This window comes from Cyanistes caeruleus, chromosome 2, assembly GCF_971803275.1.
Source record: "Cyanistes caeruleus chromosome 2, bCyaCae1.hap1.1, whole genome shotgun sequence".
Classification (NCBI taxonomy): domain Eukaryota; kingdom Metazoa; phylum Chordata; class Aves; order Passeriformes; family Paridae; genus Cyanistes; species Cyanistes caeruleus.
The window spans coordinates 57,661,415-57,676,667 of NC_141702.1; the positions used below are offsets into that span (position 1 = coordinate 57,661,415).

The 15,253-nt window shown below is 37.8% G+C and overlaps 1 protein-coding gene across 1 annotated transcript in view; it reads left to right on the forward strand.

The window, feature by feature from the left end:
- MTHFD1L (methylenetetrahydrofolate dehydrogenase (NADP+ dependent) 1 like) overlaps nt 1-15,253 on the forward strand; it is a 145,015-nt gene that overhangs the window by 41,878 nt on the left and 87,884 nt on the right. Inside the window, exons 18-19 of the mRNA XM_086877226.1 lie at nt 4,602-4,742; nt 11,320-11,388. Of these exons, the coding sequence (XP_086733352.1) occupies nt 4,602-4,742; nt 11,320-11,388 (210 nt within the window). The remainder of the gene's footprint in view (nt 1-4,601; nt 4,743-11,319; nt 11,389-15,253) is intronic.

Sequence of the window (15,253 nt, forward strand, 5' to 3'; positions counted from 1 at the left end):
CTGATTTTCAGAAATAGAAACCAATGCATATTCTACAATGTGTAGAAAGCACTGAAAAAATTTAATGTGTCAGGGGTTTAACATTGTCCTGTGACAAGGTGCCGTTATGCCCTCATAAAGTTAATTTGTATGACTTTTAATTTTTTTTAATTTCTGTAACGATTTATGTAGGATACAAGTAATTCAAATTACATTTAAATTTAATTTCAAAAATTGTTTAAAAACAATCTTTGTATTCAGAATTCTCATTTCCCTGTCATGCATCTCAACTTTGGAATCTGAACTGTAAGAACTTTGAGCATGTGCTTGCTTTTACTATGTGGGCTTGAAGGGATAGTTCAGAAAATAAGTATGTACATACTTTTCAGTGTAATGAAAAGCTAACCTGCATTACTATATGAGAGATTGTGGAAGTTTGTTAAGGAATTTACTGAAAAATTGAAAGCCAGACTTCTTCAACACCACCTGAACAAGTGTTCCTGGTGTAATGTAGGTAAATTAATTTCTGAAACAACACAGCACGGAACAGCAGTGTCAGGAGGAGTAAATCTGTTTTGGTGATGTGGAGTTGCTCCTAATTTGGTGAAGATCTTGTAATCTAACACTCTGGATCATGCAATTCATGAGGTTCTTACTATTTTGATGTGAACAGCTCTTGCAACAGAGATAAGGCTTTCACATTTTTGGAAATCCTAGCTGCAATTTTTCTTTATGATTTCTTTAACATTTTTAACATATGCCTAAATAAATAGACCTAAACATATTGCTGTATTTTTTGCAGCAGGTAAAGCAAAGTCAAAGAGAAATCATAAAATCCTAGAGCAGTTTGGGTTGGAAGGGATCTTAAAGATCATCTAGTTCCAACCCCTCTGCCCTAAGCAGGGACTCCTTCCATAGAAATGCTCATTTATTTTGGTTTTGAATGCACAAAATAGAAATTTTTGTCTGCAGCTCAAAGGAAATTTAATATTAGCTAATAGTCATTTCTGATAAAGGGCTGGGGCTACAAAAAATTATATTTGGTATGAGTTCCTTCAACACTTGAGGCCTTTGCATATTTTTAGATTTGTTCAGTGACTCAATATGATTATTGGTTTTAAGCTGGGTTCTGCCAGGCTTATTGTGTAGTGTTTTACCACTGTAAAACATTGTACTGCTGAGTTAAATGTGGCTTATTTTATTATAGAGTAGTACTTGACAATATCGCTGTCAAATGTTGCTTCTGTACATTTTTGGGTGAAATTAATGTTTTCAGCATCGAGATGTTGGACTGATGCATATCCATTCACATTTTAACCTGGACTTAGTGACTCAAGAAATAGAGTTAGCAGTTAGGAAAACTCATTTCAGAGCCTAGCCAGAGATCCAGAGAAAACAGGACTTCATAGTTAACAGATGCATTTTATAAATATTTGGAGTGATGTTCTAGCACTCTTAAAATCAATGACACCTGTGTAAAACGGCAAAGCACAGCAGGCACAAAAGTCTGCATTTTAATGAACAGGGATGCTGTGGTTTCTGAAGAGTATTACATGACTGATGCCCTTGATCCTGCAATTGAATCCATGTGGGTGGATCCTTTCATCAATAGAAAACTGACTTTGCAGCTAAGACTTCTGTCAGCACTTCATAGGTGTATAAAGGTTATTAGAGTTAAAATAGCACCTGCTACTACAGTCTTTTGAGCCTGTTTCTTCAATTAAATTTTATGTCACTCTTTGAGCATCTACCTGGGACTGTTTTTCACATCCTTTTGGGTTTATATAGAAACAGTGATAAAAAGTTGGGCTTTTTTTCTGGTAAATTAGAAGTATTTTACATAAGGGTTGGACATAGATTTCTCAGGCTTATTTCTTGTCCTACATATGCTGCAACGACTTACTGAGGACATTCTCAAATTCATCTGCTTCCAAAGAGGACAGAAAATCTGTTTTGTAATTTCACCATTTCACTTGAATCTCTATGCTGAAAATCTCAGTTGCAGAATTATTTTTTTATTATTACTTTTCCTTGGTATGTAGGACTCTCTGCCTGTGTTCACAGCAGAAAAGTACTTAGGTGTCTTCAGCAGTTTTGACTAAACAAGTGGGCACATAGAGGTCAGCCTGAATATGGCTGTGGCTGTCAAAAACTAAAAGCAGGAACATGGGTTAAAAAAGGGCAGAAGCTCTTAAAGTACCAGGCAAGTGCACAAGAGTGGTGGAGTGTATGTTCTCTGTAGATGATTCTTAAAAACAGTCAAAGCTCTCAATATGAACAGATTCCTCAAGTATTAGTATGGGATACATCTGCCAGAGGTCTGAGAGAAGCAGTCCTGGGCTTTTTTTCTTACATAGATAGCAGTAGGATGTCAGTTACTAAACCTTATGTAGACTTTAATTGTTGGAGATAGAGAGATTACTAAAGAAATTGCAGTTCTTGATCACTGCCAACATTGCATTCTTGTAACATAATACTTTAGTGGCTTTTCTTTTCTTATCTGTTTATGTTCTGACAGCATGTGGCCCGAGCTTTACTAACAGTGAATTAGTACAAATACTACTAATCCATACTCTTAAAGAAAAGTAAAAACTAATGCTTACATTGTGCTGAAATGCTTCACAGTTTGGATGTGTTTCTACCCATGATGATACATATAGTTCTTTGTGCTTTTTGACTTGCGTATTTGTTAATTTAATTTAAAAAAAAAAAGGGGGGGGAAGAAATATATTTTATATTTTCATAGGTCAAGCACAAGACTTAACAGCATAGACTCTAAATGCTGAGCTAAAGTAGAAAAAGAATGATCAAATGTAACAAGAATGTTTTTTGAAACCAGAATAAAAAGCTGTTGGAGGTCATTATAGAAAAAAAACAACTAAAAACCCTCCACAATGCAGTATTCCTTTTCTCAGGCCAGTAAAACTCAAAAGACATCTGGTGATTTTCAGTTTCTGCCACAGAAGAAAAATTCTTGATCCTTCAGGGAGCTTCTCTGAGGACAATGTGAGCCAAGGAGCTAAGTCTGCAACACTGGTCCTCAGATAAATGTAGTGTAATGGAGAATATTAATTGTTCAAGTCTGAGGCACAAAGTGTGCCCTTGTCTCTGATACCTAGCTCTGACATCCAAAAAAAACCCATTGAATTTCATATAACATCATAAAAACAATTATTAAAGTTAAATGAAAAAACTAAAAGTGTGTAGATTAAAGAGTTTTCTTAAGTCACTAGGTGAAAAAGTTAAGAATGTAGAGTTTAAGCTAGTTTAGAAAACAAAAGACAAGATAGAAAATTTAGGGTGTTGTCTCTTTTACTTCTTCTTTCGTCTTAATTTTCTTCTTTTAGAGATTTTTCAGTAGTAATAAGTGATTAAATAGAAAACGCCACAGTGCAGCACACAGGTGTTGGGTCATGAGGTCACTGAAAAAAATGTTAATTGACTAAAAATAAGTATAAAGATAAAAGAACTGTGTATTTCATGGCCATTTTGTGCTATTAAAGCCAACTTGAACCAAAGCTGTGGTAGATTGAACTTGTGCAGAAAGTCTGGGAAAGACCTGCCAAGTCTTTTGATAATATATATTAATAAACATGAGAAACAAGAAACAAATGAACCTTTAGAGATTCTTTCCTGAAACAGAACTGAAATAAAAGAGACTCCCCGTGAGGGAGTATCCCAGAGAAAACACAGCCCTGAGAAGAAACTGAAATCCCACAACAAGAAGTAGTAGTGGTAGTAGTAATGCAACATTAATGAGGGATTATAAGGTGTTTGAAGTTCACAGAATCATACAATATCATGAGGTTAAAGGGATGCATCAAAGTCTGACTCTTGGCCCTGTGCAGGACCATCCCCAAGAGTCACACCCTACACCTGAGAGCATTGTCTGAATGCTTCTTGAACTCTCTCAGCCTTGATTCTGTGATCACTTCCCTGGAACACTGTGCCCAACCACCTTCTGGGGTTTTTCTAATATCCAATCTAAATCTCCCCTGACACAACCTCAGGCTATTTTCTTGGGTCCTGTCACGAGAGAAGAGATCAGCGCCTGCCCCTTCTCTCCCTCATGAAGAAAGTGTAGACTGCACTGAGGTCTCCTCCAGGCTGAACAGACCAGGTGACCTTAAGCTGCTTCTCATACAACTTCCCCTCAAGGTTGTCACCATTTTTGTAGCCCTTCTTTGGATGCTTTCCAATATTTTTATGTTTTTCTTGTATCATGGCACCAAAACTGCCCCAGCACTGGAGGTGAGGCCACCCCAGCTCAGAGCAGAGCAGGACAATCCCCTCCCTTGTCCAGCTGGCCATGCTGTGCCTGATGCCCCCCAGGACAGGGTTGGCTCTCCTGGCTGCCAGGGCACTGCTGGCTCGTGTTCAGCTTGCCATGGACGAGGATCCCCAGGTTCCTTTTTGCAGCTCTGCTTTCCCACAGCTCATTGTCCAGTCTGTACATACAAGTTACTCTAGTCTTGAGTAATCTCAAAAGCTTTAAGTTACCATTTAGAAGTTGTTTGAATTCCAGTGTGAAATTTATCTTTCCTGAGTTTATTCCTAATGATCCCCTGTGAGTATTTCAGCTGACTTTGATTTGGTTCATGATTCTCATTTCTGCTTTACAGGCTCAGTTTGATATTGCTGTTGCAAGTGAGATTATGGCCATCCTGGCACTTACCACCAGCCTTCAAGATATGAAAGAAAGACTGGGGAAAATGGTGGTGGCTAATGACCATAAAGGAGAACCAGTAACAGCAGAGGATTTGGTATGTTCAGTGCTGTAGAGACCTGTGGATAACCTCAGACATGTTTGTTTTGCCTCTCGAAGCATTAAAAAGGCAGGTGCATGCCAAGGATTTTGCTTTGAACAGCACAGTCAGATATCAAAGAAAGATCATCTTCTGGGCCAAAACCTGCTTGAGAATGAGAACAAGATGTAGAATTCATTTCCTCAACTCTGGTAACATCTGGTGGAGGAAACCTCTGGTCTTCATAACCTACTTGGATCATTTTCTGAAATTCTTAAGGCAAACAAATTCGGTGCTGGAGGGAGTCAAAGTGCGGGCTCTTATTTGAGAGAGCTGGTAATGTTTGCTACTGTGCTTTTAGAGTCTGCTCAGATCTTACAATGATAGTTACCACATGAATGCCTGTACCACTGAATCAGAATGGAAACAAGCTGTTCTTAATTCAAAGGTTGCTGATAGTGCTTGGGACGGGTTTATTTGTCATTAGATTTTTATGGGTTTTTTCTTCTTTACCTTCATTAGCTGCCGTTTCCTCATTCTCTACTTCAGCTTCTGAAAAAAGTCAGTATTTTCTTCTTTAAATCACATTCTATCCTGTGTATCCAGGCCATGAGTCATTGAACAGTGGTTGGAAGCTCACACATGGTTGTGTGTGGCAGGTTTTGGTGCAGCCAGAGGCTACCAGAGATGATGCTTGTAATCGGCTGCATGCCAGGAGCAGTCTAATGCCAGCCCACTGGTGATGGCTGCCTGTGTCACACAGGCTCTGGATGTTTTCTCCTGTTTCTCCCTGTTTTGTGAACATCTGCTCATATTTACTGAGTAATGAATGAGTAAAGCAATATCAAGGCAGTATCCTGCCTTGTCAGCAAAGATAGCAAATCTGCAAGTCAGGAACACCTTCACAATCTTAGTGCATTTCTGTTTACTAAAGAAATGAAAACATGATATCTAGAGTGCCTGGATTTAAGAATGAAATTAAGATAAGGTTGAAAATTTCTAAGTACAGTCATTAAAATTCAAAGTAAATCATCTACTCCCAATTATGCAGGAGACATGAAGAACTGCATTTAATATTCCAGCTACTGAAGTTTTGCTTTTCCTTTTCAATTTTATAACTTTGTCTTCGCCAAATGGAGGGGACTGGGAAATAAGTTACATTATGAGGCATATGCAAAAACTTTAAAATTATTTAGTGTTAGAATTAAAACTGCATTTGAAATACACAATTTTAATTTTAACACTACTTTTCTATGAAGGTACTTTTTTTTATTAACACCATAAAATATTTGACCTGCTAACCACTTAATGCTAATTAGCTTGGTGAACAAATGAAACGGCTTTTCCATAGGGGCAAAAGAATTTTAGAATTTTTCCACCTTGTCCCTAAAATTAAAGTAGTGCTCAGCAAAATGTCTGTTACTAATTCAGTTTTCTTTGGCCTTTTTTAAAACAAACTTCCTATGCTTAGTGTCTCAATCATTTGATAGTGTTGCTTGTACTGAACATGTGTTTCTAGTTGTTCTTTAAAGCAGTGTTTTGTATTATAGAAAAGAAAAACTGTCCAGAAAGGAAAAATCATCACAGCCTGAAGGACATGTGTTATGAGCATCTGCAGCTATGCTGCTGCATTCTTTTTCTTCTGGAGGTTCTCCATACCATGCACAGGAAAGACTTGGGTGCATGTCATGACTGGGAAGTGCAGAAACTTCTACCTCTTTTGTTGTGCAGTGTGTTAAAAACGTGTATGAGAACCATGGGAGAAATGGGAATATGATTTCATGGTTAAGGATGTAAATCATCTCTTTGGAGAGTTCTATTCCTGTGGTTTTTGCGAAATTTTCATGTGGTGTTCTGTCCACACAAACTGATTCTTACTGTACATAAGGAGTTACACATTCCTCAGACTGGTTTAATGCGAGGGAGCTAAATAATGGAAATTTATGGAAAGTGTGAAACTCCATCAAAAACTTTGAACCAGGAGAAATTATTTTCTGTTGTCCCAGGCTGAGCATCCAAAATTGGTGAATATTTTTGAGCTTGATTCTTGTTTGCGCAGGTTTCTCTCTTGAAGAACAGGAACAATTTTTTCTTTCTGAAGACTTACTAATATTGCAGAAGAAGTCAGATGTTGTGGTGTGGGATTTTAAAAATGCCAAAAGAAATTTGCAGTGGGGTTTCTACAATTTCTGTATCAAATTAAATAATGCTTACTTTGCACAAGGGGAAAAGAATAATTATGAATAACCATACTGCACTGGTAAAAGTCTACTGTATAAAGCTGAATCCTGTAGAAACAACAGAAGTATAATCAAAGACCATAACAAGTCATAATTTATATGTACAAAGAAGATAAATTTGTGTTCTATCACATAGCATTTTATCTCTGTAGCTGGCTTCTTCCCACATGTGGTCAGTCTGTCTGAGCTGCTTGCAACTAAACCTACCATTTCTAGATTTTAAATGCAGCCTCTACTCTTCCCTTCTTCCCCTGAAGCTTGTAGTGCCTGTGTTGATATAATCCAAGGATTATTTATTGTGAAAATTTTCACACACATCAAGAAGTTTGATGTGAAGCCATTCTGCTCCTGAATTTCCATCCTCTTTTCAAGTCAGTCAGTGAAGAGTGAAGCTCTGTAGTTCAGTAAGGAAAGATCTCAAGACAGCTGAACAAAACAAGAACACTGTGCAAGATTTTAGAATGCTCTCAATGCAGGTCCAATAATTTTGACTTCTATTTTTGTAAAACAAAATCAAGTTTAAAAGCTTGAATCTATCATAGTCCGTTGACATGGAACGTTTTAGCCCAAAGAACTGCAATTGCATATAGTTCTAAAAAACTTTAAAGGCAACTTTATCATGAGAAATACCACACAATCTGAATAATGGGTCAGTTCTACCTATCACTGAAAAATAATTCTTGGGTTCGTGTTTATATGCTACACAGATTGAATTTATGCAAGTTTAAATATTTCACAGTAGTCTTTAGTTCTTTGAAATCTATGTGAGCCAAAACCACTAAACCTTTCTCTGTGATTTGTTTCCAGATGTACACACAAAATACTTCACAAAAATACAATTGCTCTTAATTTTGACTTTATATGCAATATATTTATCATAATACAATAGTAAAACCTAAAATACACATTGGCAGATATAAACCATATGCAGAGACAGGCTAGGAATAATAGAAAAAAAGATAAATTGAATATTTCATGAATTGAGAAGACTCTTTCCACAAGAGTAATGGATTAAATGTCTATCCTCTGTAATGGAATATGTTGAACTCTTTGCCAAAATGTGGTGCTCATTGTACAGTATTTTGAAGACTTAATTGCTTTTTGGCTTTTACAGTGAAGTAGAATTCTGATGGACACATACCATATTTCTATGTGAAGCTAAATCGGTATATGTGACCTAGATCAATATTTCAGCAGATATGAAAAATATTAAATAAATATGTCACTGTTTTTTTAAAATACAACTTCTTCTCAGCTTACTTGCTGTGCCATACCATTAGCTTTCAGTAATTCCAGGACCAAAAAAAAAAAAAAAAATAGGTTCATATTTACTTATGTAAATGATCTGTCAGCTAGTGAGATTTTATTCTCTGGTTCATCAGAAACATTGTGAACAGTGTTCACTTCAAACAAAAGGAGTTGCACTTCTTCTCAGATTATGATTTAAGGTTTTGTTTTTTTTACAGGACTGAAATTGCAGAAAGTATTATTTTGTTAGAGACTATAGTTTCAATTGAAGGGAAGTTACAAGTACTTTATTATTTTTCTTATAAAGTAAAGAGTTTTTCTCTGCCCTTCAGTCTGTGTAGCCTTTATTCATTTCACAGTAGTTTCTTTCAATCACCTTCCTTGTCATCTGGTGCTGGCTTTCATTTCCAGTCTTGATAGACTTCAGAGACTGCTCCACTGGAAGTTGCTTTGAAAGTATTTTGTATTTTCATCTAAGTTTGCCTTTCCTGTGTCACGTGTATAATTTATTTTATGCTCTGTGATCTCTGCTGTCCTGGGGAGCATACCTGCCCTGACGGCTGGTGGATAGATGGAAGGAGCATTATTTTCAGGAATACCTGTGATCAGTTCCAGGAAGGAACCCAGAAAACATCTGTATACAATTGATTCAGAGCCCTGCTTCTTTCCTCTGACATTGAGTTAGTGGAAAGCTGATGATCTTTGGGCTCTCACAAGCTTAATTGGTGTCTAAGTGTCAAAGCCCCTAATTCTTTTATAAGAAGTTTATCTACCTTTTCTGAATTGGAAATAAGAACCTGATTCCTTAAATAGCTCTGTGAATCAGATCCAGGACTTGAAGTGAGCTGTGGGAATTGTGTATGAGATACTTGGAGGATTGAGGATACAAAGAAATGAAAACTTCATTCTCACAGAATATGTCAGATAGGTATGAGAACTTTATTGTTTGTTTAGCTTCTAAGGGCTGTTCTTGACACCAAACCCGGTTAAGAACCATGGGAGGCAGATAGACACAAAATATGCCTATTTGGAGTATTTGGGTCTTTTTTTCTTTGCTTTCAGCTTCAGATAAAATGAGTTGTGTCCAAGAGGCATGTCTAGTATTTCCCAAATAATGCATAAGTAATATCTCCCAAAAAGATAAAATGCAGAGGAAGTATTTTTTTTTTACTTCACCATTTCTATCAGATTGGTGAAGACATCAGAAAACAAAGGAGATGGGATTTGAGCCATTATTTAGAAGAAGCAGAGGAAGAGGCTGGGAGAGAAGTGTCCTGCTTTTGTTCTTCACTTCTTCCCCCAAGTCTTCTTTCCAGTGGGGCTGATCCGTGGCTGCTCAGGTAGTTATTCTTGCTGTTGACCACTTGAAAGACGGGATTTAAAGTTTTGCATTTGGCTGTTTTGGGTTTTTTTCCCCCCCTCTAGAAATGAGAATATTTGGCTATATAAGAACCAGGCTGTCTCTATGGAGGTTGTGGAGCCACACCCATTTTGAAAAAGCTGGAGTGCTTATGTTTCCTTGCTTTTTAATCCTAGCTTCTAAAATGAACATCTTAAGAAACAGCAGTCTAATTCAGAAGATGAAAAACTGTGTTGTTTTGCTATCAGTTTCTCATATTATATCTTTGTGGATCCATTGGGTTTTGTAAATAGTGGGAAATGCAGAGTGCAAAGAAAAATATTTTCCTTCTCTCTCTCCCTACAGTCCTCCAAGGAAACACTTGCTATGCATCAGTAGAAGGCAGTTTTACTATTTTGGTTTCAATTTGGTTTTATCTAAGGCCAAATATTTTGTGTCATTTTCCTCTGAAGTCTATGCTCAGATGTGATGCTCAGAAAGGGGAAAATTTAATTTTATAAAATACTGCACTTAATCACCACATACTTTTATGTCTCTTATCTGTTGCCGTCAAAATTTTCATGCAGACTTTGATTGCTCAAATTTGGATAAGTTGACAAAAGCTGTGTTGGGAATTATAAAAGCACTATTTTTATTGCCTTCCTTTATTTAAATATTACTGTTTGTCTCTTTATAGGCAACTTGGACATTGTACCCACATTTTTCAATCTTCATTTTAAACAATTCTCAACAGCTAGGGTTTTTGGTTGGTTTTCATGTTTCTTTTCAATACAAAAATATATTAAATTCTTTTTTTTTTGTGTTCTCTGGCAATTCTATGAGCCACTCTTTATAACACTACTGTGGTTTTTATGAACCATTATCTAGTTCTTTCAAAACGAAATACATCATCTCAAAATTAAAGAAATTCAAGAATAAATTTGAACATATGCTGGTGGTTTCTAGATAGCACTCTTCATGTAGTCTGATAGTGTGATAGTGATGTGCACACTGTAGCCTTTTTTTTTTTGTAGGAAGAGCATTGAAATTTGGTGTAGAGGGCTGTCAAAGCTTTTATTTATTTTAAGGTCAGTCAGTGTGAAATTTATGCTTCAGCAAAATTTTTAGGGAGGAGTAAGATTTTTTACAACCAAAATCCAGCTATTTGCTTAGCTCTTTTTGTGCTCTCATCATCACAGTAAGGCACCTCTTATGATCTTATGATCTTATGATGTATTCTTTACCTGCCCCTAATAAACTCTGTAGCTGCTTTCAGCCTGTATCTGTTATGTATATATTTGTACAAGTCTTGAAAAATACCCTTTCTGGTTGTTGCTAGCTATTGATTTATGCTGTTGATTCTGTCATAAAAGAAATAGATCTGTCATTTCTTTAAGCAGTTTTAGCAAGCTATCACCTTCTTGATTTCTCAGGTCTCAGTGGCCTTTGGCACTTCATCTTTTGTTACCTTGAACATCCTCATGCTGATCATTTAATTCTGTCTCCGATCTCTCCATGAAATAGGACAGAGGAGTTACCTGTTGCCTTTTAAGGGTATTTGGAATAGAATCATTTTTGGTTTTGACACACTGTAAATACAGGATTTTAGAAGTCTTGAGGTAATATCTAAATCAATTCTTTGTGCATCAGTGTAACACTTCTTTGAACTGTAAGGGTTTTTTAACTATAAGTGTAACTTGGAAATGTTGCACCTTAGAACTGACTTCCTTAAAATGTCTCTTGTCTTAAAATGACCCTTGTCTTTTAGGGAGTAACTGGTGCTTTGGCAGTTTTGATGAAAGATGCAATTAAGCCCACGCTAATGCAGACATTAGAGGTAAGTATGGCTTATGATGCCTGCCCTTCTCCAACTTTCAATTCCATATTGTGCTGATCATGCTTCTCTTCAGCAGCTGTGCTTGACTTTCAAAGTTCAAGCCAGGGTCCAATCCATAAAAGCATCCTAGCAAATGTTAATTTGTTTGTATTAACTATTCAACTCTATCTGCATTTATATCTTTCTGGTGGTTTTCTTCCTTTTTGAGATCTGTCTATAGTCATAATTTTACCTAGTGTTGCAAACAAGCTGCAGTGCATTGTTGAGCTGCTTCTGAGCACAATGGGAGGAAGGTTTGTCTTTTAAGTCACAGATTTACTACTATTTCCCATGTTGTTCTTATAGGGAAATGTCCCTTTTGTGTGTTTCTTCTATATGGATGTTCTCATGATGATTCCCACAGCCCAGCGTTTTGAGTGGAAAAAAGGTGCTTTGTTGTGGCCATTCTAATCTGTACTACTGTTTGTGCCATTCATAATCGCAGGAGGGTCCTTTCAGCTGTTTATACACTTTCAAAAGAAGGCTCCCAGCCACCCTATCTTGCCACAGTGCCTTCGTGGACTAAATGAAGCTTTGAGATGAATGTTTTATACCTGCCCAAAAGAGCTTTCTCCCAAAAGCTTAAAGCATGTAGAATTACTGCAAGCTAACTTTGTACCTGGGCAGTCTGGTATTGATGTTTTGATGGGAAACTGATGAGCAACATTCAAGGGGAGGAGGAGAAAGAAAAATGAGGAAATAATGAAGCAGCTTTGAAAACAAATGAACTTGGAGAAAAAACTGTGTATTTTTTTTTTTTTTTTCATTTGACCATCAAAATTACATAGCTGGAATATTTCACAATGATTCTTGATATGGTGAAAAGTTGAAGAATGCAGAAAGATACCAGTGCAATCACCAGTTGATAAAAATGTCTCATTTTCTACAGCATGTTGAAGTGATAACTACCTTTTTGCTTTTGTGTTTAGATGGAGACAGCGTCCTAGTTTCTGAGAATATTAGAAAAACAGAATTAAAGTCTATGTTACTATCTTATACCCATCTTAATTATTTTGCCCTGCAAAGAAAACCTGTTCTTTCATGTGGCTGTGTGAAGAATGTATGTCTGTGTGTGATAATTTTAATATATCATCCAATAGCAGAAACTGGAGGTCACATAGGATCAAGAATGTCACGGCCAGAACTCAGTATTATAATCACCACTTAGATAACATTGTATGTGTTAGGCACCAGTGACAAGGTAGCTTTGATTCTTGATTCTGACTGTTTAGTCATTCTATTTGCACTTTGCATATCTGTTGGAAAAATGCTGTGGTTTTGTTGCAGTGTTCTGAAAGAAAATTATAAATGTCAGAAGAGATACTTTTGATCAATGTGCATTTGGTTCTGGGACTTGCATGCATTTATTTTTTCCCTGCATTTCTTTATATTCACATTTCTATGCACTAAAATTCCTGCCTTTTATGTGGTAATCTTTTCTAGTCTAATCTATGCTATGGCTGAAGCATCTGCCAACTTTCATCAAACACTATTGCTTGTTAGCAGGACCCTGACCACATTACCCAAAGATATATTTTTCCCCTAAATTCTTCTCACACAGTTATTTTTAAAACAGCAAACTAAAACAGAAGACTCTTTCATGCTCCACTCCTCCATTTTGAGTCTTAAAGATGAATTTTTGTCACCCTTTGGATACTTGCTGTCTTGCAGGCTGAGTCACCTATCCAGGAATGGAGATCCCCAGTTTATCTAAATATTTTCCAAGACAGTGCTGTGCTTTGGCTGATGTCCTTTTGGGCTGTGTCATGGCTCATGTGTAATCACAGAACCTGCTGAGTTGGAAGTGACCCCCAAGGAACAGCAAGTCCAGCTCCTGCACAGCTCCATCCCCGAGAGCACTGTCCAAACACTTTTTGAACTCTTGGTTCAGGCTGGTGCTGTGACCTGCCCTGGGGAGCCTGTTCCAGTGCCCACCCTCTGTGTGAAAAAACTTTTCCTAGTATGCAACATAAGCCTCCCCTGGCTCAGCTTCAAGCCATTCCCTTGGGTCCTGTCACTGGTCACCCCAGAGAAGAGATCAGTGCCTGCCCTGTCTCTTACCCTCATGAGGAATTTGTAACTGCAGTGAGGTCTCCCCTCGGTCTCCTCAGGCTGAACAGACCAAGTGACCTCACCACTCCTCCTGCAGCTTCCCCTCCAGGCTGTTCACCATCCTCATGGTGCTCCTTTGGACACTCTCTAACATCTTTCTGACATTGTGATACCCAAAACTGTCCCCAGCACTGGAGGTGAGGCCACCCCAGCTCGGAGCAGAGCAGGACAATCCCCTCCCTTGCCCAGCTGTGATGCTGTGCCTGATGCCCCCAGGACAGGATTGGCCCTCCTGAGGATGCAGTGGCCTGCTCTATCATTGCCTGTGCTGTTGCTGCTCTTGAACTCTCTTTGTTATTTTTAATTCTTCATCTGAATGACTGTAAGAGGTGCTATTTTTAATAGCTTTAGTTTAAAAAAGAAAAAGGCGGGGAACAAGAGGATGTTGTGCCCTGCACACTTGAATAAGCTCTAGAGATCCACTTGTGAGTTTAGAGCCTCTCTAGCATGATAGATTGTAAACCAAACTAATCCTAGTATACCCTGGGGTGATAGATGTAATAATAATATTTCTTCTGCTATAGTCAATGCCATCTTTCTGATGAATGTGTGAATTTCAAATCAGAAATGAGGACAGTTGAAGCCTACATTACACTTGAAATAAACCTCATAAGTAGCACCTGAAAGTTAGCATCTGAAGTTTCCAAAGAAGTTACCAGTAGTAAGTGGGTAACATAATCCTAATCCCTTCTGGGAGAATGAGTTCTTCATAAAAGTGTAAGGATTTTTAGCAACAGCACCACAATTTGAAAACTGTAGAACTAAGAAAAAAATCATGCAGCACATAGGTGGTGAAAAAACAGAATAGTAAGATTACAGAGAACACAAATACAGCTCAGAATGCACTGTGGACCTGTCTGGCAATTAGGGATACAACCAAAGCAGGTCTTCCAGATGACTTTTGGGGAGTGGCAAGAAGATTTTTGGGTGAGGGAGAGCAGGAGATCTGGATGGCTGACAGTTGATTTGGCATAATTTGTAAATCATAGTGTCTGTGGGTAGTAGTGACTGGAAGGAGGAATTGCAGAGATGGTAGCCAGTGCAGCTGCACTCCTCTGTGATCTGTCCAAGAGCCAGGGGGTGGGATGGGAATTTTGTTAAGCCATGGAAGTCTGAGGAGTTGCTTCTAAGGGCCTGTGAAAAGGGACAAGAACAACCAACTTTGTATGGATGTCTGCATGCACCGGAGAAGAGGCTTAGAAGGTCAAAAATCAAAAATGACCAGATGTCAGTCCTGCATGGAACTGAACTGGCAACTTATGTCAGTCCTTTTTTTCATATGTAAATTGATGTGTGTTTTAATTTGCTGATTTTCAAAGAGGTTTCTTGGTGGGTTGCCTTCTGTCACAGTCCTGCTACTCTGGCACCAGAAATTCTGCCTGAAAGTGTCAGTGATTGACAGTGTTTTATATGCAGGAATGACAGTAAAAATCTGAAAATGGGAGACACAGGGCACTCCATCTACAGTATCTGCAGACTTCAGTGGAGCTTACTTATATCCAGTGCTGTATAATTGAGATTACTTTGTTTGGAATGTGCATAATGATTTCATAGTGTTTATCCATGTTTCTCATGACAGATTTGTTCTCTTGTCGACTGATCCCTTAATGTTTAGCATTTATTTATACCACGCGTAACAGAGCAGCTGCTCTACGGGACAACCCTTTGTAGTTGCAAGCTGGCTGCTCTGGGGTGGTTTGTTGTGTTACTTTTG